We start from the raw sequence: 24,364 nt of genomic DNA, 5'->3' as shown, positions 1-24,364 counted from the left end.
TCTCCTCAAGACTGCTTTAGTGTGTCAGTTTGAGTGACTAGTTGATTGCTTACCAGAAACCAAAGCTTAAATGGCACAAGTCAGTATTTATGCATTTATCTGTTATAACTTGTTGGTCAGTGACTTCATTACATCCATTTTTGAACTTGAAGTATTTCATCACATACATTCATAATGCAGTATATAATTTTTAATAATTTCATGGATGGTGCTCTCTCCAGGGAAGTAAGGATTCTTTCCTACTTAGGTGTTTCAGGGTGGTTTGTGCAATAACTGAAACTAGGCTGCAATCTGCTGTAATGCACAATCAACATGTTCTGTTACATGTCTGTACAGCACAGCACACCTCCATGTAACTTCCTCTTTTCCTATGAGAACGGTGACTAACTGCTAAGTCAAAAGCCAATCATAATACACAAATGGCAGCAGTTTACAGACATGGCAATATGGCAACTATAGGTTTTGTTGTTGTCAACTTTGGTTAGTTTGTTTAATGTTATATGCAGCGGAAAAGGGGAAGGCAAAGGAAGAAGAAACACGAGAAACTTTTTGTCTTGTTTCTACTCAATAAAAAGCCTTCAGAGGTTATGTTGCTACCAACAGCACTTCCTGCTTACAAAAGTGATGGTGCCCAGTGAATACTGTCAAATTAGGTCGGTTATCATGCATGTCTTGTACAGCGTGTGGGTTAATGGATTTCAGAGCTGATAAATGTCTTTGTAGTATGGAAAGGCATGGGGAAAACCTAAAAGCTGGAAGATTCAGTTGTTAAAATTAAAGGAGGCCAGCTGAGCATGCCTAGTTGCATTTTGCTGTCCATCAACCCATCATGGCCAATCTTTAATGCCAACTTTAAAGAAGTAATAAGGGATGCATAGAAGAAGTCACACACACATCTCATAAAACAAAATTTATCTTTAATTTGTAAGTGTCAACAGCAGTACAAAAGATGGAGTGATGGTGAATAGATTAAGGGTAGAGAGGACAGTCTTGAGGTAAATGAGCATAAATAGGCAGTCTTATAGACACTCCCCTGAGGGGTCTAAACCCCTATCATGGCATATACTGTATCACCCAAGGATGACATGTTTAACATATCAGGAAAGCACCTTGTGCAAAAAAAAAAAAAAAAAAAAAAAAAATTTAAAAATCCCCCCCACCCAAAACATGTAGGTAAGGTGCCAACATACACCAGAACATACTGTATATGGACAGTGTCTTTCAATTTTGTCTTTTCCATTAATAACTGAGGCAGAGGAGGAGAAGACTCTTAAAAGTACCACTGAAAGATTATTTAATATTTAATTTACCTCACGTCAATACTGCACAACATAATCCAAGAAGTCTGTTTATGCAATGAAGCAGAGCTAAGAATAACTATTCTCTTTTTTAAACTGAGAACAGATTTTTTTATTAAATCAGTATCCTTAGCAAACTTTTTTCTTTTTTTTTTTTTTTTTTTTTTTTTTTTTTTTTACTGTATCAAGAGGAGAGTGTGAGATGTGATGGCAACCTTTAAGTTCATTTAAAAACTTTACACTGGACTGTACAAGATTTTTTTGATAAACTATTTACATTTTCAGACTTTAAAACATATTCAAAGCAGCAATAGACACTAGTTTTTCCTCTAAACGCCCAAATCATTACCGGCCACGGGCCCAGGTAGGTACCTGCATTGTATATAGAATTTCTACAAAGAAAACCTGCCCATTAAGTTAGCCAGTGGGTGTCCAACGAGCAGCCCTCGCATTAAGAGCTGCACCCACAGTGTTGCTATAGGAATCAAAGCATAGTACCTTGACAAGGAGTCTCAGTTGTCCCAACAGCTCTACACAAACTTTACAATTTGAAACAGCAGCTAGCATGTCAGTCCAGCATGTCAGTGAATTGTGCTGATTAAATTAACATAGAGTACAATCTCACAATATACATCACAAACAAATTACAATGTCAGGAAATAAGAGTTACAGTAAGATAAGTTATGTAGTAACAGCTTATAAGCTTGTCTTAATGTAATAAAAAAATTTTTACATGGGAAATACAATAATGAACGAACATAAATGCTAAGCATTCTAGTTTGCTACAAGCTGAAGAAGGGTACAAGAAAAAAAACATTGCTTTCTAAAAAGCAAAACACAAATGACAAAGGAAGACAAACGGAGAATGCACACTAGCAGGTCTGCAATGTGCAGCATACAAACAGTTAAATATTTGCACATTCCCCATACTCCAAGAGCACCAAGGACCTCACTTGTGGTTTTTAGAAAGCGGAAATTACAAAGCAAGCCATGTCACTAAGTTGCTTTATAGCTTTCATATTGCCATAAATACCAATTTGATAAGTTTTCCTTTAGCCCAGCTCACCCCACCCCCCACCCCTTTTTACCCAGTGTGTGAAATCTCAGAATACTTCTTTGTCACCATTTCCAACAAACCGGTAGTTAAAAAGGGCGATGGATTAAAATGAAATCTATTTGCATATACATTTTTTCCCTTCTGTAGCAGGACATTACAGTATATCAAAAATGTAGTTTGATCTGAGAAGAATCACAAATATTAATGGGTTATACAAAAAAAAAAAAAAAAAGGTTTGGGGGAAGTTTTTTTTAAAGGAAAAAGAGTGTTTTGTAAAAGATCAAATGAGGTCATATAGTATTATTCTTTTAAAAGAACATGCTTAAGTGCCAACTTGAATCTTAAAAAAGCATGCAAAATACCAAGGGTCCAAGCCCATTCTTTAACTTCTCATAAAAACATGAAGAACTCTATCATACATTCTGCTGGCTGCATCTCCAGTGCAGTTGTTCACACTGTGGCCCTGGCTCAGCAAAATTTGCCCCGCTTAACACCAACGCTTTACTGGTCCTCATGACTGCCATGGAAGTACTAACGTGCTTAAAATTAAGCAGGTAAATAAGTGTTTTGCTGGGGGAGAATGGGGGTGTTAATCTTGTAGCAAGTATTGCTAGGAAATGATTCTGAAATGCCGTGCCTTTGATAGGGCCAAGAACCAAAACCAGAAAGCCAACCCAGAGAGAGGACTGTTTTAGGTTTCATTGGGAGGTGGTTGTGTTTGTACTCAAAAGCAGGAACTGCCCACAGCCAACTGCTGTACTCTTTGCACAGGGTATCATAGTTATTGTGACTAATGCTGCTGTTTGATTCGCATTCCCATCCCGGAACAATCCCATCTTTGCCCACCCCCTGCCTCATGCTGCACCTAAGTACACTGATTTAGGAGCACGTTGCAATTCCATGTATTCTCAGCAGGCGTTTTCACAAGCTAGATGGTGATACCCAAACATACAGGCAGAGCAGAATCAGGCCACTTCATCAGAGCAATTTCTCCATGTAAACCTGAACCCTGGAAAGTAGTTCTGTTTCCATTAAGACTTTTTTCTTCCATTTTTATGAAATATGAAGTGAACTATTCTAGCTGGTATCAGACTGTTTCAGGAGTGTTCTTCTCTTGAAAATAAGTATTTTATATTTTTCCAAAAAGAAAATATATTGTATCTGTTAATTAAATAAACTGTTCACAGAGAAAATAGTATTACTATATTTGTGCATTACCTGAATGGAGTTGTTATTTTTTTCAGTCAGAGTTATTAAGGGGGGCTCAAGCACAACGCTTAAAAAGCAATTCCACAAGTCCTCTTTGTGTATTGTGTGAACAATTTCCCTTGGTATTATAGCCTAATATGACAATAACATGATTTAATGAACGTAGAAAATAAAGGTTTGATATCATAATCTTGACTGCATTGCAAGGGCCATCTTAGTCATGATAATCTTTCCAGGGATATGCTTTTGTCTTCCAAATGCAGTTCTTGTTAAGAAGTAAAATGTTTCATCAGTTTTACTTGGATTCAGAAGACTGTGTTTCCTACCAAATGTATCAGAAATTTGGTATGTTTAATGTATCAACTTTCTAAAAAAGAAGAAAGTATTCTGTGTTTGTGGAATATGCTATTAAAAATCAGTGAGAGCACAAGTGAGGCATCTTGCTGTCCCAGCTACAGGTCCACAATACTGCGCTCACACTGCGGGTGTAAATTCAGCATCTACATGAGGTACAGTGACTTGTCAGCATTTAATATGGACCAACATACACTGATATAGAACAAAAGTAAATACATAACTTATACTTCACTAAGTATCCATGAACAAAAAATAAAATTCTATTTCCTATGTTATATTTACACAATTTAAAAAAAATCTAAAATGAGATGGTAAATTCATCAAAAACTTTGTTTTGAGCTCCGATTAATAGAGTAAAAATGTTGTTTTTTATCCTTATGATTGTCCTTCCTTGATTTCTACTGACATTTTAGAGCCAATGTCGGCTAATAAATACAATAAAATGCTCATAGGCACAATTCAGATTTGAACATGTTCCTCCCACTCCCCCAGCCAATAAATGCAATTTTTACCAGCTGGCGATTCCTGAACAGCCAATCATTTTCAAGAATGTGGCTTTAATGTACAGAGCATCAGCACTGAGGCAGGGCTGGAGCTAAAACAAAGTGTTCATACATACATGTATTTTGCATAAATAAATGAAATAACAAGACATAAAAATGACTCAAATCCGGCAACTGTGAGGCAGGCCCACACGAGTCGAAACAGATGACTTTTGTTCATGTAGTTTTCGTACAACAGTTTCACATTAGTCAGAAGTGATAAAAAATACCATTTATATCCAGTGCTTATAACACTTACGAAACAACATCTGTGAGTGTGTGTTTTTTTGTACTACAAGCAAAATCAAGTTTCAGTCCTAAAGAACAGTCCTTTGTTCTCCACAAGCCTGCAGAATATTATTTTGGCATGGTCATAAAATTTAAAAAAATTAACCAACTAATCTAAATGTTTGCCTTTGTGCAAAAAAATAATTACATAAAATACAATGCTAGCAATACAGCATTCTACCTATGCAACAAAACCAGAAAAAAAGAGAGCAAGAGAGAAAGAAAGTGACATGGGGGGAGGGAGAGAAACTTCTAACTGGAGAATTATGTAAGACATTAATAAATAGTCACTTTTTTTAGGAAACAATGGTATCCTCCCCCCAAACTGAGCTGAATGTATTAAAAACATTTTAAATTCCCAAGCAATTATAAGAACAAAACCCACTTTCTATCAGTACCTTAGCCAGCTTAAAGAGGGCGCTCACCAGCTAACGACACAGCATATGCCTTTAAAGTCTTGGCTAGACCAGTTTATTGCTTATTAGACATGGACTCAGAACACATTTAAATAAATATTAAAAATATAGCATTTTGTTCCAAATTACAAGATGGTCAGAGAAATTTGACCATTGTGTTTCTATGCCATTATCTTTATAAATTGTCCTGTAAACTGAACAATCTTCTTTGTTCTGGGGGTTGTTCTCGCACACTTGAACGTGATTCCTACAGTGGCGACAATGGCTGCCTCTGCTCAAACAGGTGTTAGTGGGGCTATAAGGAAAACGACTACTCCCGGTGCAGCATCTCGTCATTGCAGCTCACACGAATTTCTGCAAGATGGGATGATGGCACGAGGACAGCCAGCATTAACACTGTACTTCTCGCATTGCCTGGGCCCTAAACAAAGCCCATTCAGCTCTGTGGGAAGATTCCCACAGACTTCAGGAGGAGCTGCTCTAGGCCCACTCATACCTCTCAGCCTGAGTCTGAATTTGTCACCGATGTACTGAACATATCCAATTCAAAATAAAAGCTGAGGGAGTTGAGCTTCAGCACATGTATTCATCAGGCCCATTGGATCTGCATACATACACAGTGATGTATTTGTGAACAGGAGTGGAGTGCAAGGGAAAAAAATAAATGCCATTTCTTTTCTGTCTCTGAAATTTAATAAATTTGCAATCTTTGAGTATCTTTCTCATGTATACTTCCCAGAATTTTCTGTAGCAATTGTTTCTTTGTTTCTAGCTTTTTTTTTGTTTTTTGTAGGCTTTGTTTCTAGCAGTAACACAAATGAAAATTTTAGTTTCTATAGCACCTTACATCCAAAGATCCCAAAGCACTTGGCAATCGTTCATCAAGATCTGGTTCACATTCCCACACGACTAATGGTCAAGAAATATTTTTGATGCACCATTTTCCCAGCTTTGCAAATCAGATTGTTTTGTGGCCTTCCCTCCCCCACTACGAGTCTCACATATAAATCACTGCATAAATACTTAAGGTAACAAACAGTTCCTTCAGGTGACAACAGGAACATGATGGATGGAGCCATGATTCACTGCAGGATTCTACAGGCCCTAAAAATTCATCATGGTGGACTCTACGTGCAGTTTGGATTTTGCATCTGCCTTTGCTGTCTAAGTATAGAGGTTTGTAACCATCAACACAATTTTTTAGGAATATCTCTATTGTATGTACATATAAAAGTACTCACTTTATTTTGCATTACATTGTTTCCAAGTGCTCCTTGAACATACAGTGTTACAGGAACAACTGAATTTCTCACTCATAAATGTCACGTTCATTTTAGTAGCAGGTGCACTTTTATTTTCATATACTTGTGTAATTTAGGGGAGGAGGAAGAAGGGGCTCTTTAAAATATCAATAAGGAATTGTAAGTGTAATGCCACCAACAGTACTTTTAAAAATAAATATTAAGTATTTGGACCCTTGACATTCTGGAATGAATAAATTATTTAAGAGAAATTGTGTTAAGACTGAATGCAAGGGTTAAAAGCAAAGGGGTAGAGAATGTAATCAGGTGGCCTCACACTGCTAAGACAGGCCCGTCCATAGCTGGTGATCGCTCTTTTGTGCTTACTTAAAATTTCACACTAATGGCACATCAAGAGGCAAAAGCAATTGGGCACATGCACTATGGCAACCATGTTCACTACTTAAGAATATCCTGTCTCCAGATTCCTGAGTACTTTACCATATTCTGGAAAAATTAGGTTTTATATATAATTGTTTTAAGATGCCAAAGGATTGTCTAAGACTTTACAGTGTCTCCTTTAAGACTTTTTTTTTTAAAATGTTAAGATTCAAAAGTTATGAAAAGTTTGGCACATCAGAAGTTCAGCTATACATATGGAAAAAAATGGAATTCAGAGACTATTTTTTAAAGACGAGCTATGATGCACAGATGTGCACACTTGTGGACTTGTTCTGTTTCACAATATGAAATCTGCAGGTTTTGTTTTCTAAAATAATCCAGAATAAAAACACATTCACAACCTGTAGGCTGGCACAGCATACCTGAGTGAGAATGTATAACCCCCATCTAAAACAGTAACTTAAACCTTTATCAGCATCCAAACGGAAAAAGACAAAAGGTAAGACTTGTAAGACAGCTATTGATTCATATAAGTTTTCAAGTCCTGATGTCTGATATTTAATATACGTCTTCATCTAAATTAAAAAAAAACCAAAAACAAAAAACCCAAGTTCATGAAAAATTAGGGAAACAATCTGTCTCACACATTAAGAAACATTTAAGACCATTCTGCTGATGTAACTGTAGGAGCCACACATGCATGCAGGCTCTTTAAGAACTTTTGTTCAAAAAAAACCCAAAAAAACCCAAATGAGTCCGAGTACTTTAATTCTGTGAACACTCCTCAGTTGGCACTGACTGCCTCATGGGCTTCATTTTCACTACTATAGTCTGATTTGGGATCATCCTCATAGTCCTCGTACATTTCTATTTCATCCTCTCCATTTATCATTTCATTTCCAGCAAGGCTTCCGCTGTCCGTCTTCATACCATAAGTGCTCTGAATGACGGGGATGCTGGGCTCAGGGCTGGCAGAGGTGCTCGAGCAATCTGATGTCATCTGAGGTGATGGTGTGGTAGTCGCCATGGTAATAGCACCAGGATAGACAACCCCTGTTCCCGTGGTGATTGGAATTTGAGGCTGTTGTCTGGAAGGAAAAACAAGAGGGGAACGTGATTTCCTGTGCTCGGAGGAAGGGAGACTTACTGCAAGTCCAAATGAAAGAGAATTGGGTGGTTTCCTAGAAAGGCTGCATGCATTCCTCTGGGGTTCACAGGCCGGTCCTCTATGGTATTGGTTCATCTTAACTCCTCTCAAGGACAACGGCAGAGTAAACTGTTTATTAACTACCAGGCATCGATTCTTTTATGTCTTTATTTAAATCATACTGCAAATGAGCACTTGGACAGAGATCATCAAAAGGCTGCAGGCACCTGTCTCATGTCTAACTGCTACTGTAAACATCATGTATCCAAAATCTAAATCCTCCAAACTCCTGACAAGACCTTCTGTTAATGAAGGGGCTTCAAGATTACCTGTAGGCACCTAAAATGGCAGACAGTTGACTAAAGAACATTGTCTAACCATAAGTATGTAATTTACTATATAAGTGCTAGGTAGACTCCTGCATCACTTAGAAATACTTTCAATACTTTATTGCTAGCTTTTGATTTTTATTTACATCCATGATCAGAATGCCATTTGTTCTTCAGGATTTAATGTGTAAGACTGAGTTTTTGAAGCAAAGTACTTTAAAAAAAGAACAAATGTTCTTTTTTTTCCTATGGTAATGGGCAGTCTACAGAAATTAAGACATCCTCCTGAGGGCCCAATATCAGATCTGATTTATTCTGACAATGCAAATACATGAGAAGACTCAATTAAGGGTGCACTGCCTCTATTTTTGACACATCTTACTTTCTGATACCCAGCTTTGCACCGTGTAATGTTGCTTTTTCATGAGTGTGTGATTTTAAGCATTTTGGAGCAGTACCACACTTCAGTTCTAATAGGCTTATATCAATGCCAGTCAAGAAATTCAACTCGAGCTTTGCTGTAGGAATGTACATAGTTGTACTAAGTGATACAGCATCTTTTCTTAAGTGATGTATGTATATTAAAATGCTTTGCTGAGTAAAGATCAGGTTGCTGAAGCCATTCCATGGTCAAGCCCTTAATGGCTACAAATTAATTAAATCTACTTCTTACATTTGGGTTAGTTAACTAATAACATACTTACTATACTAAAATACTCACAGAAATACTCTTATATTTTTTCTGGACCATTACCTTTAGTAAAGCTAAGAGAAAAAGAATGGGTGTACCTATTCTGAAGGAAGAGAATCTCCACTGTACTTCAGATGTAACACTGAATGAATATACTCCAGTACCAGAAATACCTAAGTGCCCTGGAAGATGCTGGTTTAGTATTTACTAGTTATTGAACATACATGCCTATTTGCATTATCTATTTAAAGAATCATGTATTCCCAACCTTCTTTACAGCAATATTGACCAAGTATTAGAGATTATATAATTTTAGCAGGAGAACCAGTGTCAGGTGTGTTTGAATAGTCTAACGAATCTATAACTGCGTGACCACTGTGTCATTCTATACTGAAATTCAAAAGCACATTCCATGAACCAGTCTCTCACAAATCCTTAATCATTGGCTAAATCAATATGTAAAATACTGTAAAGCTTGTTTACAAAACCCTAAATGTTGAGTCTTTATTGTTCATTGATCAGACTCTGATATTGATAAATATCACACTACAGAGTTACTGCGAAACCAAAGTCCTTCAAGTTTGGGAACCAATACAATCAAATAATGAACACTGTGTATAAGACAGTATTAAAATAGCATGTAGTACTGTCATTGTTGTTACTGCTAGCCTGACTCTTAAAGCCTCTGCACAGCTTGAGAAATTCAAACATCTGTTGTACAAGTATGCTACACCTGGCTAGCAGTGAGCAAAACCATTGCGGTAATTCATTTGACACAGTCGTTATACTCCTGTTTGCAAATGATGATTTGCAGATGATTTACAAACAGCTAGGGATTTTTCACTAAATTTTCACTTTTAAAATGGTCTGATAAATGTTCTGTGAAAACAATTTTCAGCCAATGTATTTGCTTGCAAGTGATTTTCTGCAAACATCTTTAAATACTTTATCCATAAAATTGAACACCTACTTCACATGGGAACATTTCTGTTTTAGGATTAGTATAAACTGTTACTGTTAAAAACCCACACGTATCTCCTGCACAGCTTTTGGACGCAGAACGTGTTCACATCAATGACTGTTTCCACAAAACAAAGGAAAAAGAAACCCACACACGGTCACAGCAAAATTCTATATAGTTGTCACCAGGCCATACACACTTAATTCTCTCTAATCTGCCCAGGAGACAACTGCTGGTACTAATTTTTTTCTGATATTTTTGAATAAATAAATTCCCAAAACAAAGCATCCGCAATAGTTCATCAAAGAACACCACAATATTAATGCCACATTTTGAGAAAAGTTGTTTTTACAACTCTTCTAATGACAGTTGTAGAATATACTCAAAGAATGATTGCAAGCTGCTATTGTGTTATAGATGATGCTAAGGATCAGAACCCTAATATATACCCCTACCCCCAAAAAGGGTTTTCATTTTTTTAGAAGCAAACTGCCTTTTTATAAGCAGGGGAAAAAGATCTGCTTTCTTTTTATAAGAAGGGGAACTAATCTGTTTAGGACAAGGCTGTGAGGTATCTTGATAAAATGATGGTTGTCAGTGTTAAGTCCTAAAGGACAGGCCTAGGTTAACAAATTCAGATATTCTTTCTAATGCTTATCAAGTCAGCAAAACCCTTTTGCATACCCATACTTCAATGGGCCAGGGTACATTTGTCCAAGTACCACCCATTTCAAAGTATAAAGGGAGAAGGTCATCTGAGCATAACGAAGCAGAATTTACAGAGATACCTTTTACTAGAGAATGCACCAAATATGTGGCAAACTATAGAGTGAATCTAACTGGTAAATAACTTGACCAGTGTAGCAGGAAACTTAAAGGCTTACAGAATTTGTCATTCATAAATGCTGTTCTTTTTTTATGTGTTAGGTGTGCATACCTGCTGTTGGGTGGGTAATTGTTGGGTGGGTAATAACTGTGAGCTTTAAATTACCTGTATTTCACTGTGGAGCTGTAAACATGTGGTAGCTGTGCCACTTAAATGGGAAGGGTCTCAAACTGCTACTTGTTTGGTAGCAAAATTTTTCTAGCACTTAAACATGGGCACCCACACCCCCCTAGTAACTGGATACCTGCCTCTCACTTGAGCCCTGTTGTTTAGAGCTCATCAGGTTGTCGCTGTAAATTCTGCTCAAGTGGCTGCATTACACCCCAGAAAGCCTTATTTTAAGATATCACAAACTATATGGATGGCATACATTACTGGAGATGAGTGTTATCATTATCTAACTAATTAAATTTTACAGGGTGGGGAAGGGAGAAGAAATCAGAGCATTTCTTTAAATGCTAACCGCTCTCCCTGAAAGGAAGAGTTAGAGTTTCTAACCTATGGCTCTGGCCATTATGTTTCCTTTTATTTGTAGTTCTTCAAGGCATTCATGTTAATGGTATTTTTTATAACATTAAATTCCACATTTTTAATCCTTCTATCTAGCTAGAGTTTGGCTGTCATAGGACTTTGGATTGAGGAGATAAAAACGTGATTTACTGCAAGCTACAGGTTATAATTCAGCTCAGCTGCACATGGTTAGAGCAAGGATGTTTTCTGCCTGGTTAAGATTTCCAGGACCCAACATTAATCTTCCTATCTCTTAAGATTTGTGAGGAATGGTGTCGCACGGCTACGTACCCTGGCTTCAAACCACTCCTGTCTCCACCATCTCCTCTTTGCCAAAGAAACCCTTATGTGGCTAGTTACTACAGGTCACTTGTCCCTCTGCTCTGCCAACATTGCTAACGTGTCTGTCCAGTCTGGGGCCACAGATTTGGCCCAAAGCAGTTAGGTCAATATAAAAGAAAGAGGTAACATGACAATTCTTTGATCAATTGACCTGCTCACAAGTTTGTGGCATTAATATTCTTAGGACTTTCCTGGAGAGTGTTCCACTTTTGCAAAACTAGCTAAACATTTAAATTGGCAAATTACCATTGTTTTCTGATCCCTTCCCAACTATTTTCTGACAGCTCTTTAAATGACTGAAACAAAATCAATTGCATTAAGGAAAATGCTTACATGCTACACACCCCTGAAACTTACATTCCCATAAGGAATGAAATAACAGTAAATCTCACAAAAGCACCCATTGTGTACTTACTTTACGTTCAAGCTACAGGAGTATAATATTACAGCCTTATTGCCTTATTCAAAACTGTAGTCTAGCAACATTCAGGATATGTGTGTACAGTAGTTATAAACACTATAAAGGCTTTATTCTAAACATCTTACACTGGTGAAACACAAAAAAGTTACTGCTTACATCATTTTGCAGAGAAACATATATATCATATACTTACTTGTATTTTGAGTGTATTAGACTGCAAAAATGACTGAGAATTGTATTATTTTTGTAAGACAAGGCAACAAAAGGCAGACTCTTAACTTAAAATGTCTGAATTTATGGTTTATATATGATCCATTTGTTCACATTTACTTATGCATTACAAAAAAAGTACTATTGAAGATAAATTGTAAATCACTTGAAGTCTGTTCAGGGATTAACTTACACTGAAGTTATCACTCAAAACTTCCCATTAATAATTTTGTTATTAAAAAGAACTCAATTATTTTAAAGACATAGCTGGCTCCAGATTCAGCTTCCATTAGATTAAAACCAGAATTTTTAATATATTCTGCATTAAACACAAATTATTTCTGTATATTATCTGCTTCATTTGGAACAAAATTAATTCATGTAGGGATGCAATAGAAGGCCGACGCACATTTTTAAGTTCCACTTTGTTTTTTAAAATACTTCCCAGTTCCTGGATTTTTGTGCTGGGCTATCACATACATAACATCTCAAAACATGAATTTCCTGCCCAATTTATTCCAAGAATTCTTCACTCTCATTCAATTCTTTGGAAACTTTTCTTCAAAAATCAGTACAGAACCTGGCCATTCACTAGCTTATTTCTCTATTTTATCTGAAACTATGGCTAGTTTGTATATTGATATTCTCTAAACAACTTTTGTGCATCTTACCAATGTTTATCAAAGAATGCAGTTCACTGAAGTAAGCAGTATGAGCTTTTTGCATCTTAAAAGGTCAAGAGGTGTAAAACTCAGTATGTTTGGGGGTGAGGTGTTCTAGCTGTACACGTAGCAGAATTATTTTATGCTAGCCAATGGCCCACCCAAGGGGATCTGATAGGAACAAACCATTCCTGGATTAAGCCATAAATGTATATTTGGTATAAGAGAGTACCAAACACAAATATAAAAGAATAGAATTTTTCTTATTATTTATACTTTCCTCTAGCCACCTATTTTGAAGGTCTCTTTGTCTTCACACATCTCCTATTTATCTTTTTATTCTCTGTTGATGATTTTGACATACCCATTTCCAACTTAATTGGTATGTTCTTTAAAACAAAACACCCAACAGCAGGACTTCAACCAGTATGAAGCACTTGGCACATTTCATTGGAGTCTATTATGTACTTTTGTTTCCCATCTTACACTGAAATATTTACTGTAAACATAGAATATGTTCAATCCCAAAATACACATTTGTCTCCTATTTCATTCTGAAAAGGAAACTGCATCTCAACTCTCACGTCTACAGTTCTGAAGGATGGTTTATACTGTTTGTTCCATCAAAACAGTGGAAAAATGATGGGTGTACAAGGTCAGTTAGAAAAACTCCCAGCTGATACTTTATGCGATATTTAGGTTAAACACAAGGAAGAGTAAGTTTAAGTTGTTGATGGGCTCAATTACTGTGTTTCACTTAATTATAATCTGATTTGGATGAAGTGTTGCTTTTTATTACTCAGTAAGCTATTCTGCTGAAATAAATGATGGCAAGTTTTATATTTCAGTTCAAAAAAGCTGTCCCAGTCTGGTTTTTTCACCCTTTTTGCTTGTTTCTTCCAAGAATTTTGTTTTCATTTTTTCTTTGGAGAAAAAGGGAATTTGGGGCAACGGTGGGAAGTCACAGAAAAGCATGAAATAACTGTTTGAAATCACAGCCTGTGTTTCCTCAGTGTTTCCACAATTTGTATTGAACTGCAACAGGGATCTCATTTCACCATTACTGAATGCATCCATTTGACTTCATATCCCCTTTTTCATCACTTGCATAACTAAAAGTTGTTGGTTTTGATAAGGTACACTGCATCATTATATACGTGCACAAAGGTAACTGACTCTTACTCTAAACTTCTTCAACATGGATAGAGCATGGTGAAGTGAACTTAGCATAAATATGAATTAAAACCAATCCTTTCAAAAAAATGATTACATTCTCATGGTATTTGTAATGATACTGTTTGATATATGAGAAAGATGTTACATTTAGGTTGCATCAGCAGTTTAATTCTGAATAGTTTGCATTACTTTTTTAAAAAAAAAAAAACACAAGTAGGCACTTTTAGGAGTTTCTTAAATCCATCCTCTGCATTCAGCTCCATATTTAGCCACCACTTCCAATGTGTAAAATGCTACTGCTTAATACTGTTTTGAATTAGCAAACAATTCTCAGATTGTTCAGACTGGTGTTTTGGCATTTATTTTGCGTTTCTTGTGTAGATGTGATCTAGTCTGTCAATCTGCTTTGGAAGACAGAAGCTAGAGTTTCATTCCCTCAATCTGAATGTAATTTGTGATGTGCTGTATAAATTCAGATTTCTGTTTAGAGTTCTATGTACAATTTTGATGGAAGCCTATTAGTAAACAATTTCCCTTAGAGTGAAGAATAAAAAACAATGTCAAAACTATAGACTGGAAGGCTATTTCAAGATATCAAAAACACTTCTATGTACTGATTGAAGAAAGAGCCCACATTGTTGCAGGCTGTACCACAAAATAATTGACTGCAACAGGAGTTCTGCATCCCAAGCCAAAAATGAGGGCACATAATCGACGTCAAGGTCAATTATCTGGTAGTGAAGTACCAACAAAAGGAGACTATTGTGATTAGAGAAATAAGCAGAACATTGTGAATTTGGAAAGGCTGGCACTGGAGATAGCTTTTAGACTCTTTGTAAACCACCAGAAACATTGTGTTAGAGCACTGAGCATCACAGATTAATTCATAAAAAAACAGGAGAGAGAAATCAGTTATGGTGCAGTTGTTTCACTGGACTTTTTTTATCTTTAGCCTGGAGATCTTTCATAGTGCTGCTTTCTCTGCTGAAGATTAGAGGAAATACTGTTAAAAACACACAATGTTTTAAAATCTGTGCCAGGATCTTTCTGAGCCGTATACTCTGAGCTGTAAATCTACCCAGTCTTTCAATGCACTACTTGAATGGCTCTTCCTAAAACATCTATGTTTCAAATATTTTTTTCCACAGTTCTATATATAACAAAATTCCTAATAGCCTCATGCTATGATATTATTCATTCACGTATGTTCCTAATGTAACTGCTATTGCTTCTGCCCCTTTTCTGCCTCTCCTGCCTCCTTATTCTACACGGGAATACTCTTTTGTGTTTTCCTCTTTGTTCTTGTCTTAATTTAGGAAATGACCCTGGAGTCATTACTAACCCCAAATGGATTAGCTTACTAATAACTCACAAAAGACATGATTCAGAACTTTCAGGTTAATGGGAAACAACTTCTTTTGACTTTAAAGAATTCCACAATCAGTCTCATAGTCAACATTCAGTGGCAAACATAGTTCCATATTCCATGATATATCTTATGTTTTTAATAAGGTTTTACAGGTTCAAATCCTTACCTTCTAAATGACATTAGTCAGTGACTTAAACAGATAAGTCTATTCGTTTTCAACAGCATGCTCTGTCTTAGAAAACAATTACAACAATGGTACTCACCCTACAGTAAAAAACTGCCTCATCTCCTGTCTTCGAGACCTCATCAGTTGTTTGTATTCACCAATACGCAATTTCTTTCCATCAACAATGCAGGTACGTTTTGGTCGAGGTTTGTATTTGTAATTAGGATACTTTTCTAGGTGGATTTTACTTAGCCGTGCCTGCTCTTCGTAATAAGGTTGTTTCTCTTGATTTGACATGGACTTCCAGCGAGATCCTATTAACACAAAACATTAGTGAGTGCTCAAGTAAAGCAGGCTTAGCCTTACACATTTCTCACCATAATAAACAAATTTTAAATAAGTTAGTTAAATAAACTGATTTGAATTTACGTCAGCCAGCACATATATTGGGATGCACAACCTGAGACACCTTAAAAGAACCTTGACGTTCAGATATTGCTGCAGACCACACATATGTAAATCTCTGTTAAATAGGTGCATTTAAAATCAATAGTTCTCAAAATCTCAGCCTCAGTCTACAAAACAGTCAATTTTTCACAATATGAGCATTAATCTGTGAATAATTCTATACCTTTGTAATACCATGCACATTCTTATGGTTGAGTAAGGTCTACAGCCATACTTTTACTGTTAGAAGCTTAACACATTGCCTAGGGATACATGCTTCTTTGATAGTTTTATGAGGATTTGGTTTATATATTCCTATAATAGATATTAATACCTTGCTATGTAACAGGAAAAAATCATCAAAACCTTACAGATTCAAAAAAATTATGAGAAATCCCTTGCTGTCTCTGTGTTACATTTACTAATCTTCTGATATAAACTTGGCACCTACCATATTCTAAATCCTATTATGCATATTATCTTCCAGCCAGATGTAATAAATGCAGAGGACTGCACTGAGAAAGTTACCTTTAACAAACTTTTATTTAAAAAAAAACAACAGTAAGCACATTGTAATTATATACACCACTTCAGGTACTGTAAACTCTCATTGAAAGCTGCACCAATAAAAAAGTTAAAAAATTAACACAGCGTACACAGGAAGAGGAAAAAGTATTCAGATCTCTCATATTGTTTATAAGGAGCTATCTAAACACTTGAATAGAGAAGGGATATTTTTTTCCAGGGGATAACAAAATGCAGAAAATAGCTTTTTGGTGTCTTTTAGATGAATAAAACGATTACAGCTGTGGTAAACGTGGGTGGAAGCTATTCTTTTACCAAGATTTTTCATACATCAACAAATGGAAAAGTTGTGTAAATATTATCCATAGCCAGCAGTACTCTGTGTCAGTTCTAATATTTCAGTCTCTTTTCTCATTGTCCTGGAAAAGTTGCACAGATATTATATGGACATAGAGTTATTTGTGGCAGAGCAGATACTGACAGGTTAATTCCATGGTTAAAAAATACTCAGTTTCTGGCACTTATGAAATATTTATGCTGGAAGTTTACATTTTAATGAATACAGTTACTATGCTCCTAATAGTTTTTTCACAGAATGCACACAAATAATATAGATTCCCTACAGCTGCCAACACTGAAACAGTACAGGTTTTATACAAAACTGAAAGGCTATTCATATAACTTACTTATATGGTAGACAAAAATATGAGAACTACTAAGTAAGATTTTAGAAGTTTTTTGACAAAGTAACATTTATTTCTATGTATTCCTGCCTCTGATTGAACTAACATGCAACAAACTTTGGTAAGAATGTATTTGAACTCAAAGTTTACAATAAAATGATTACAGAGGAAACTTGATTTTTACTTTTATTTATTACGAGTTACATTTGGAATCTGTCTTTCACTTCAAAGGCTCAGAAAGCAAATATAGGTTTTAACATTTCACCACTCATTCTCACGTATGTTTCTAATTCTCTGGAGGGGTCTTAAAAAGCAAATCAAAATTTCTCATAAATGAGCCAATTTATTTGCACAGTGGCAAAATATAATCCACAGTATATTCCCTGATCGTCCCAATCTATAAAAATTAAATATTAACTACCACGTTCTCTAACTAAGCAATACTGTAATTGTATAATACTCGTGCTTCCTTAGCTTTTTGAACATTGTAACACTCTGAATCAACATCATTTTCCATGCAAGGAGGTATGCATGTACATGTCTTTTGAACTGTGCCAGGTTTCTTTCTTTGACACTGCACTATCTGACATAAACCTTTGATTTTTCTATTGTACTTTATTAATTTTTCCCAGTATTTAGTCTAGCAAGTACCATTTTGCATTCAGGTGGTTTGTAGTTCAAGTGATTTCTAATGGGGTCTTGAAGTCAGACCTTTTATCAGGATACACTCTTGCAGCAGATTTCACAAAACAATCCTTGTGAATGCTGCTAAGCCTTTAAAGCGTGTTGAGACTCTGCTATTGAAAATAAAAAGCATTAGGGAAGGGGCAGAAAGGGAAAAGGTAGGGAATGAAAATGAAAACAACCCACAAGTCTTCATTTGTGTGCATTTCAGGAATTCCATTTCCAGTGAACATGTCCCAAACAAAATATGTCCTAGAATTAGAGAAGTTACATATCCAAGAAGGAAGTAACTAGCCTACATCACCAATAGAAATAATCTCATCTTTCCACCGCCTCAAAAATAACTAGCCTCTGCCAATTGCTGCTACTATAGCAGAGACTTCTAAGCTTTCCTCAGCTGTAGATAGGTCCCAATTACAATTTGTTCGGTCTTGCACTTACCTAGGATTTTGCTAATGTTGGAGTTGTGCATGTCAGGGAAGGCCTGGAGAATTTTTCGACGCTCATCCTTTGCCCAGACCATGAAAGCGTTCATTGGCCGTTTGATGTGTGGTTCGCTGCTGGCTCGGCCCCGCGAATCCCGGTAGACTCGAGCTTCAGCCACAGTGGCGCCTCCTGTTGGCCAACAATAATACTGCTGTAGTTTAGCTGCAGAGCCATTCATTGCTTTACTTCCTGTAATGTCAGGGCAGGAAGAAACGACATGGATGCAAAACATTATTATGTGGATGACGCAAGCACTTGCAGTGCTCTGTTTGTTTTAGCCTCGTTCTCTTTTGCTTTGGCTGCCGGATTGGGGGTGGGAGGTGGGTGGGGGATGGTGAAAGAGGGAGGGAGGGAGGGTATCGAGTGATTTCAGTGTAATTGATCAGTCTCACCCAGCTGAAGGCATCAAGATCTGAGTAAGGAAATAAATTAGACTGGTATTTCTCCAGTTAAGGTATGGAGGTTTGAAAAGTTTCCGTTTGGGACTTTAACGTAGCATACATGTTCTGAATGCTCAACAAAACTCACATAAAAGTTACACTTGAGAATCCAGACTGATGTAGACCTGTTCACGCAAGTAATTTACAATTACTTTGCTGCATAAGCAGTGTAAGCGCATGCCAAACATTTAATAAAATAAATTATATAGCACACCAGGTACATGCTGCTAGTTGTATGGATCTGATTATATTTTGAGCTGAACATTTTAAAGTCACATCTGCTTTACTGGAATTTTAGATGTGTCTTGGAGCATTTGATCACATATCTATGTAATAAAACTGTCTGCCTTCAACAGGTACATGCACAGCATCCTGGGGCTTCCGGAATGGGAGACCAGAACTCCAGCTTCTCCATGTCTGCTGTGCTTTAATGTACCCCAGTGCCTTTTCTTTACCCACCATCGATTCAACTTGTACGTGCTAACCTTAACCAGCTTTTTGGATGCTTCCAGCCCTGCTTCTTGACCACAGACAGCAAAGCTTCATGGGGGTTTAGAGTTCACAGAGCTGAGTATGAGGTGTAAAACTAGTTAATGCAGGAGAAAGAGATAACCAAGCCTAGATAAGGCATGCCTTTACCAGAAAAACTTCTGCAATTGTGATGATCACGTATGTTTTTAGGGTTATATGTTAGCTATAAAAGAAAGGCAAAAAGTCTTTACAGTGGGAGAGTGACAGACTTAGTCTTAGGTCTCATCAAACTTCATATAATTTAATATCTTGAAAAAGCAAGGTACTTGACAACTAAGAAGCACAGCAATAGGCCTCCTTTTTTGTAAACTGTTACAGTTCCCTACTCAATTTATTTGCCAAACAATATTAGTTCTTTACACTAGGTAAAACACTACAGATGCACTGATTGCAGTGACTGATTCACAAGTTTTTAGTTGAGCAAAACCTAAGTTTCCTAATTTAGTGTGAAAACACTGTAAGTCAGGTATACCATTTTAAAAATTCTATATAGGAAATACATTTACATGAAAAAAGTCCTAAAACAGAGGATGCATAACTAATACACTACCTTTTTGCTACCAGGTCCACAGTACATTAATTTCATTTAAAACGCACTGACCATACAGGATAAATTGATTTTGCTTTATATGGTGTTGACAGCCACGTTTATTGTGCAGTGAAATGTAGTGTAGTTTCAAGCTGACTATATCCATCAACACAGGGCAATATGCTGACTACTGGGCCAGATGAAGACATACATTACCCTGAGAGCAAAACATTCGTTCGTATACAGCAGTGTCTTCTCCTGAGGATCACCATGGTAATTTATGATGCCTCCAATGCCATTATGTTACAACTGACACCAATTTGGCAATTTGTATACTAACATGCGTACACATAAAAGACGACAGGTTTGTGGCAAATATGAGATGCAAAACTATTTTAATACTATTCTAAGTTAAGTACCATGCTACAGGTGTTCAGCATTTACAGGAGGCTGCAGCTGCAGTCAGCTTTTTATTGCAAAAAGGAACAGTAGTTTTGCTAAGTGACCTGCATATAGGACCAGCTTAGAGATATGTATGGTTTAAGAGTCTCTGTTCATTGTCAGAAGGCTTGGAACATGCATATCAAAGATGCCATATTTTGAGAGAGAATATATTTATTGTGAAACTATAATCAGTTGCAAACTTAGTAAGTCAACACTGAAACTTTTATTGAGACAAATGGCTATATAATTTGAGAAAAATCAAATATATCATGCAATGGTTGTTCCATCTTTTAAAATGCAACTCTAAAATTTGTAACTAGTATGTGGGCAATTTGGAAGTTGGTGACAAAAAATTAAATTATTATTGATGCAAAAGTTGCCATTTGTTATTCAGCTATTCTACTCACAGCAAAGGAAAGAAGACACATTTGAATCCATATGATGATTTTCCATCTTTTACTTTCCCAAAGATACTATGGCTAAGGAGTTTGTTTTTAACCCTTTCTAATACAATTTTGGTGTGACCTTTCAATCCTAATGCAGGCAGAGTACCTTTACTAGTAGCAAGATTATAGGCTGTCTTTTTAAACTGGATATAATTTTGTTAGAATGAAAAAAAAAAAAAAAAAAAAAGAGAGAACAAAAAACCCCACTGTAAATGATCTGTTTTCAGAGAAAGGTTACGTTAGAAAACAATTCTTACTTGGAGTAATAAATTACAACCATCCCAAGAAGGCCAAGAAGCTCTGGCTGCATCTGCTTTAAGCAAGTCCGTACTTGAAGGACCTGAAAAAGCAGCCAAAGAGTTGATGTTCTTTGTGCTTGATCTCTGGGGGAATATTTGCAAGTTGACCCATAGGCCATCACAAAAGCATCTGCAAGATGAATTTCTGCAAATAACTGAACCAATATAAACTCCATGTTCTTCTAACTGTCTTAGAACTACAGAATTATATTCAGCATCTAAAGCATTACAAGAAAATACTTCTGTTAGCATGTGATTCTACATGGGGAGCCAGAAAGTCTCAGTACCTTTTTAGTTTAGAAATGAGGCACTAAGGATACAAAAAGCACATATGATCAGTGAGCTCTTACAAGTTGAAACACATAAGAACAAGCTTTCAAACTCGTTGTTCTTAGGTACTTCATCCTGTCAATCAGCTATTTAGACAGTATTGTACCCTATATAAACAACTTCAACAGGTTTTACAAAGTACGGATTTTTTGTTCTTCTTGTGATAATTATAGCACTGACATAGGCCAAAGGAGGTGCCTGAAATTTTTAAAGAAAATACATACACAACTGCAAAGAGGTAGGTGTTTTACTTCTTTCTGAAAATATTTTCAGGAAAGTCTAATGAATAATCTAATAAATAATAAACCCAAAATAACAGATAAAATAAATAAGTACTACTAATGCAGAGTGGGAAGAGAGAAGGAAGTTGGTAATTGGCTCTGGCAACTAGCGCTTTGTCTGCTAGTTATTGTTCATACAGCAATCGCAGGAGAAGGGTTTGATTTTCAGAATTAAAGAGCTTGGTCAGAATTAAAAACTATTGCAAAATCACTATAGTTTGGCTGCCCTAATGGCTTAGCTGGCAAAGAGGCCTACACTTTGGTCTAAAGGCTGGGGCTGTCCTCAAAGGGACACTTTCAGCTGCTGAGGGTGTGGACTGCCTCACTTTCTAGATGCTTTGCATTTGTTCAACTTGTCATGACTTTGATGATTTAAAACTGAAAGCAAATTAGAGGAGAATTATCACTTTTTGTGGATATATGGTAGGCAACTCCTCTGTGGAAGCTGAATTCCAGACTAGACTCTAGGGACAATACTGGGTCAAAGAACACAACAGAATGAATCTAAAACTGTTACAGCTTCATTAAAGTAATTTCAAACAATAGTTTTGTTCCAAAAGAGACTGATTGCTCTCTAATGACAGTGCAGGAAAGAAGAACCCCAGTTCTTTTGAAAGAGAAAAGAATCTGATCAACAGGAAAGATAAACATTTCCACATGAATTAAATGTTAAGAAACAGACAGTAACAATTGTTACATTGTTTATCTATTTATTTCTGCCTTTAACTGAGTTTCTCACTTTTTATAAAGACAAGAATTTTAGGACAGGCACCAGGTCTTTGCATGCTCCCTGAAATCTTGGCCACATTCGTGTTAATCCTACTGTCTTTAATGAGATACGGGTTTACCTTCCAATTTTATATGTCATATAGCACAACAAAAACTCAGACTGGGCCTTTACATGTTACCAGAATGCGAACAGTAATAAACGTGATAGAAAGGAGCAAAAAAGGGGTGAGAAAAAGATGAGGAGAGAAAGAGAAAAGAAATGACAGCAAAAAGAAAGAGATTTTTATCAGGCATTCTGTTATTCCTTAATTACTCTTCACACTATAGCCATTGATTCATGTCTGAAGTGATACATTTTCTTTGATACACACCCCCCCACCCAGATAACAAATCTTTGGCTACTCTGGAGAATAGGCTGTGTACCATCTTCCACAGATATATACCAAGATAGGGTATATAGAAATAAAGATAATCTTTTGAGGTTACTAGTGTAAAAGTGACTGGTTAGTAGTAAAATTCCTATTGTCAGTTACTCATTAAGCTGAGATGACATTTTTGTCTACTTTGGAAAAGACTGATTGCGACCTCCAGAATATCTGGCCCTGTCTGTAGGAATACAACCAGCACTGCTAGCAGCTTGCATTGCAGAAACCAGAACCTAATGAACATGCAAACAGGAGTTACTCTTTTACTGCTAGAGATGGGTTACTCATAAACAGGGAAATGCCATAAAAACGGGGAGCATGAAAAACCGGCTTAACAGTCTCCGGTCCTGCTCTTAACCTGTGGACAGACAAATTCAGCCTTCATGAAAGATATAGCAATATTTGAAATCAAGTAGAAAAATGCAAATCTGGAAAGAACAGAATGACAAAAGAAGCTTTGGAAAGTTTAGAATACAATAATAATAATTCAATTATTATTTTTAATTATTAAGTTGAACGTTCGATTTTGGAGAAAGTTACAAAAATTACTCTTTCACTGTAATCTAAGTGACTTGCAGCAGCATTAGTGTAACATTTATCTGTTTTGTCCCTTGCCTGCCTTTTACTTCTTCATCGCTATCCACATTCAGAAGACTTTTCTCATTCGTTATTACCAGCAAGAGAGGCAAAATAAAGGGGTATCTCATGAACTATTGTCATTACTGGCATGTCTTGTCATCACTAGGCAAAACTAACACCCATTTGGAAACATAACTAGCTCTGGGACAGGGATGCCTGTAGTCACACAGTGGCACAAATGTTCTGCAGGGAAGTGTCTGTTTGCCAAGCTGTTTTCATTCCAAATGCTAAACAAATATTATTCAGCTGCAATTTGAGGGCTGAACATTTCTTATAGGCTGCCTGTCAGTGAATGAAAAGGGGGGGAAAAGTGAGAAAGACATGAGTGATTCATGAAATACTGGAATATTTAAATGGGCTCTGAAATATTTCACCTGCAAGGGTTCTGAAATGTGCTAAGTAAATACTAAGAGGTGGGAATATACTGTAGCACAGGTTAGCTACATCCATGCAACACTCGGTTATGATAAGGCTTGTATTTTTCCTTTTAAGAGACTCCATTCTCTTTAAAACATCAACAAGAAGAACCAAAAGGGAATTCCCTAAGGTCAGCTCTGAGGAAACATAAACCTCTAATTCAATAACTCCGCTACTGCACTGAAAAAGGCCTTATTATTGCAACATCCATATGGAGTCAATTGGACATTAATGACTAATCAATCCCTCCCCTTTCTATTCTACTTATAGTGTCACAAGCCATGTTTAGATTAGCCCATTTCCTGCTTAGGATTGCTCAAGATGTCTTTTGTTCTTTCAGGGCTGGCCT

The 24,364-nt window shown here is 36.5% G+C and overlaps 1 protein-coding gene across 8 annotated transcripts in view; it reads right to left on the bottom strand.

The window, feature by feature from the left end:
• Positions 1–900: 900 nt before the first annotated feature.
• The window catches only part of SOX6 (SRY-box transcription factor 6), a 376,098-nt gene continuing 352,634 nt past the window's right edge, over positions 901–24,364 (bottom strand). For 6 of the 8 annotated variants that reach the window (XM_040608288.1, XM_040608282.1, XM_040608284.1 and 3 more), the window contains 3 exons: positions 18,461–18,694; positions 15,778–15,994; positions 901–7,898 (listed from right to left, as the gene is read on the bottom strand). In XM_040608288.1, coding sequence (XP_040464222.1) covers positions 7,595–7,898; positions 15,778–15,994; positions 18,461–18,694 — 755 coding nt within the window. In that variant the 3' untranslated portion in view covers positions 901–7,594. The remainder of the gene's footprint in view (positions 7,899–15,777; positions 15,995–18,460; positions 18,695–24,364) is intronic. The other 2 variants (XM_040608285.1, XM_040608286.1) reach the window with 1 other exon arrangement.

This window comes from Falco naumanni, chromosome 10 (genome assembly GCF_017639655.2).
Source record: "Falco naumanni isolate bFalNau1 chromosome 10, bFalNau1.pat, whole genome shotgun sequence".
NCBI lineage: Eukaryota > Metazoa > Chordata > Aves > Falconiformes > Falconidae > Falco > Falco naumanni.
The sequence above is the reverse complement of the archived record's forward strand: the minus strand, read 5'-3'. Positions and strand labels throughout refer to the sequence as shown.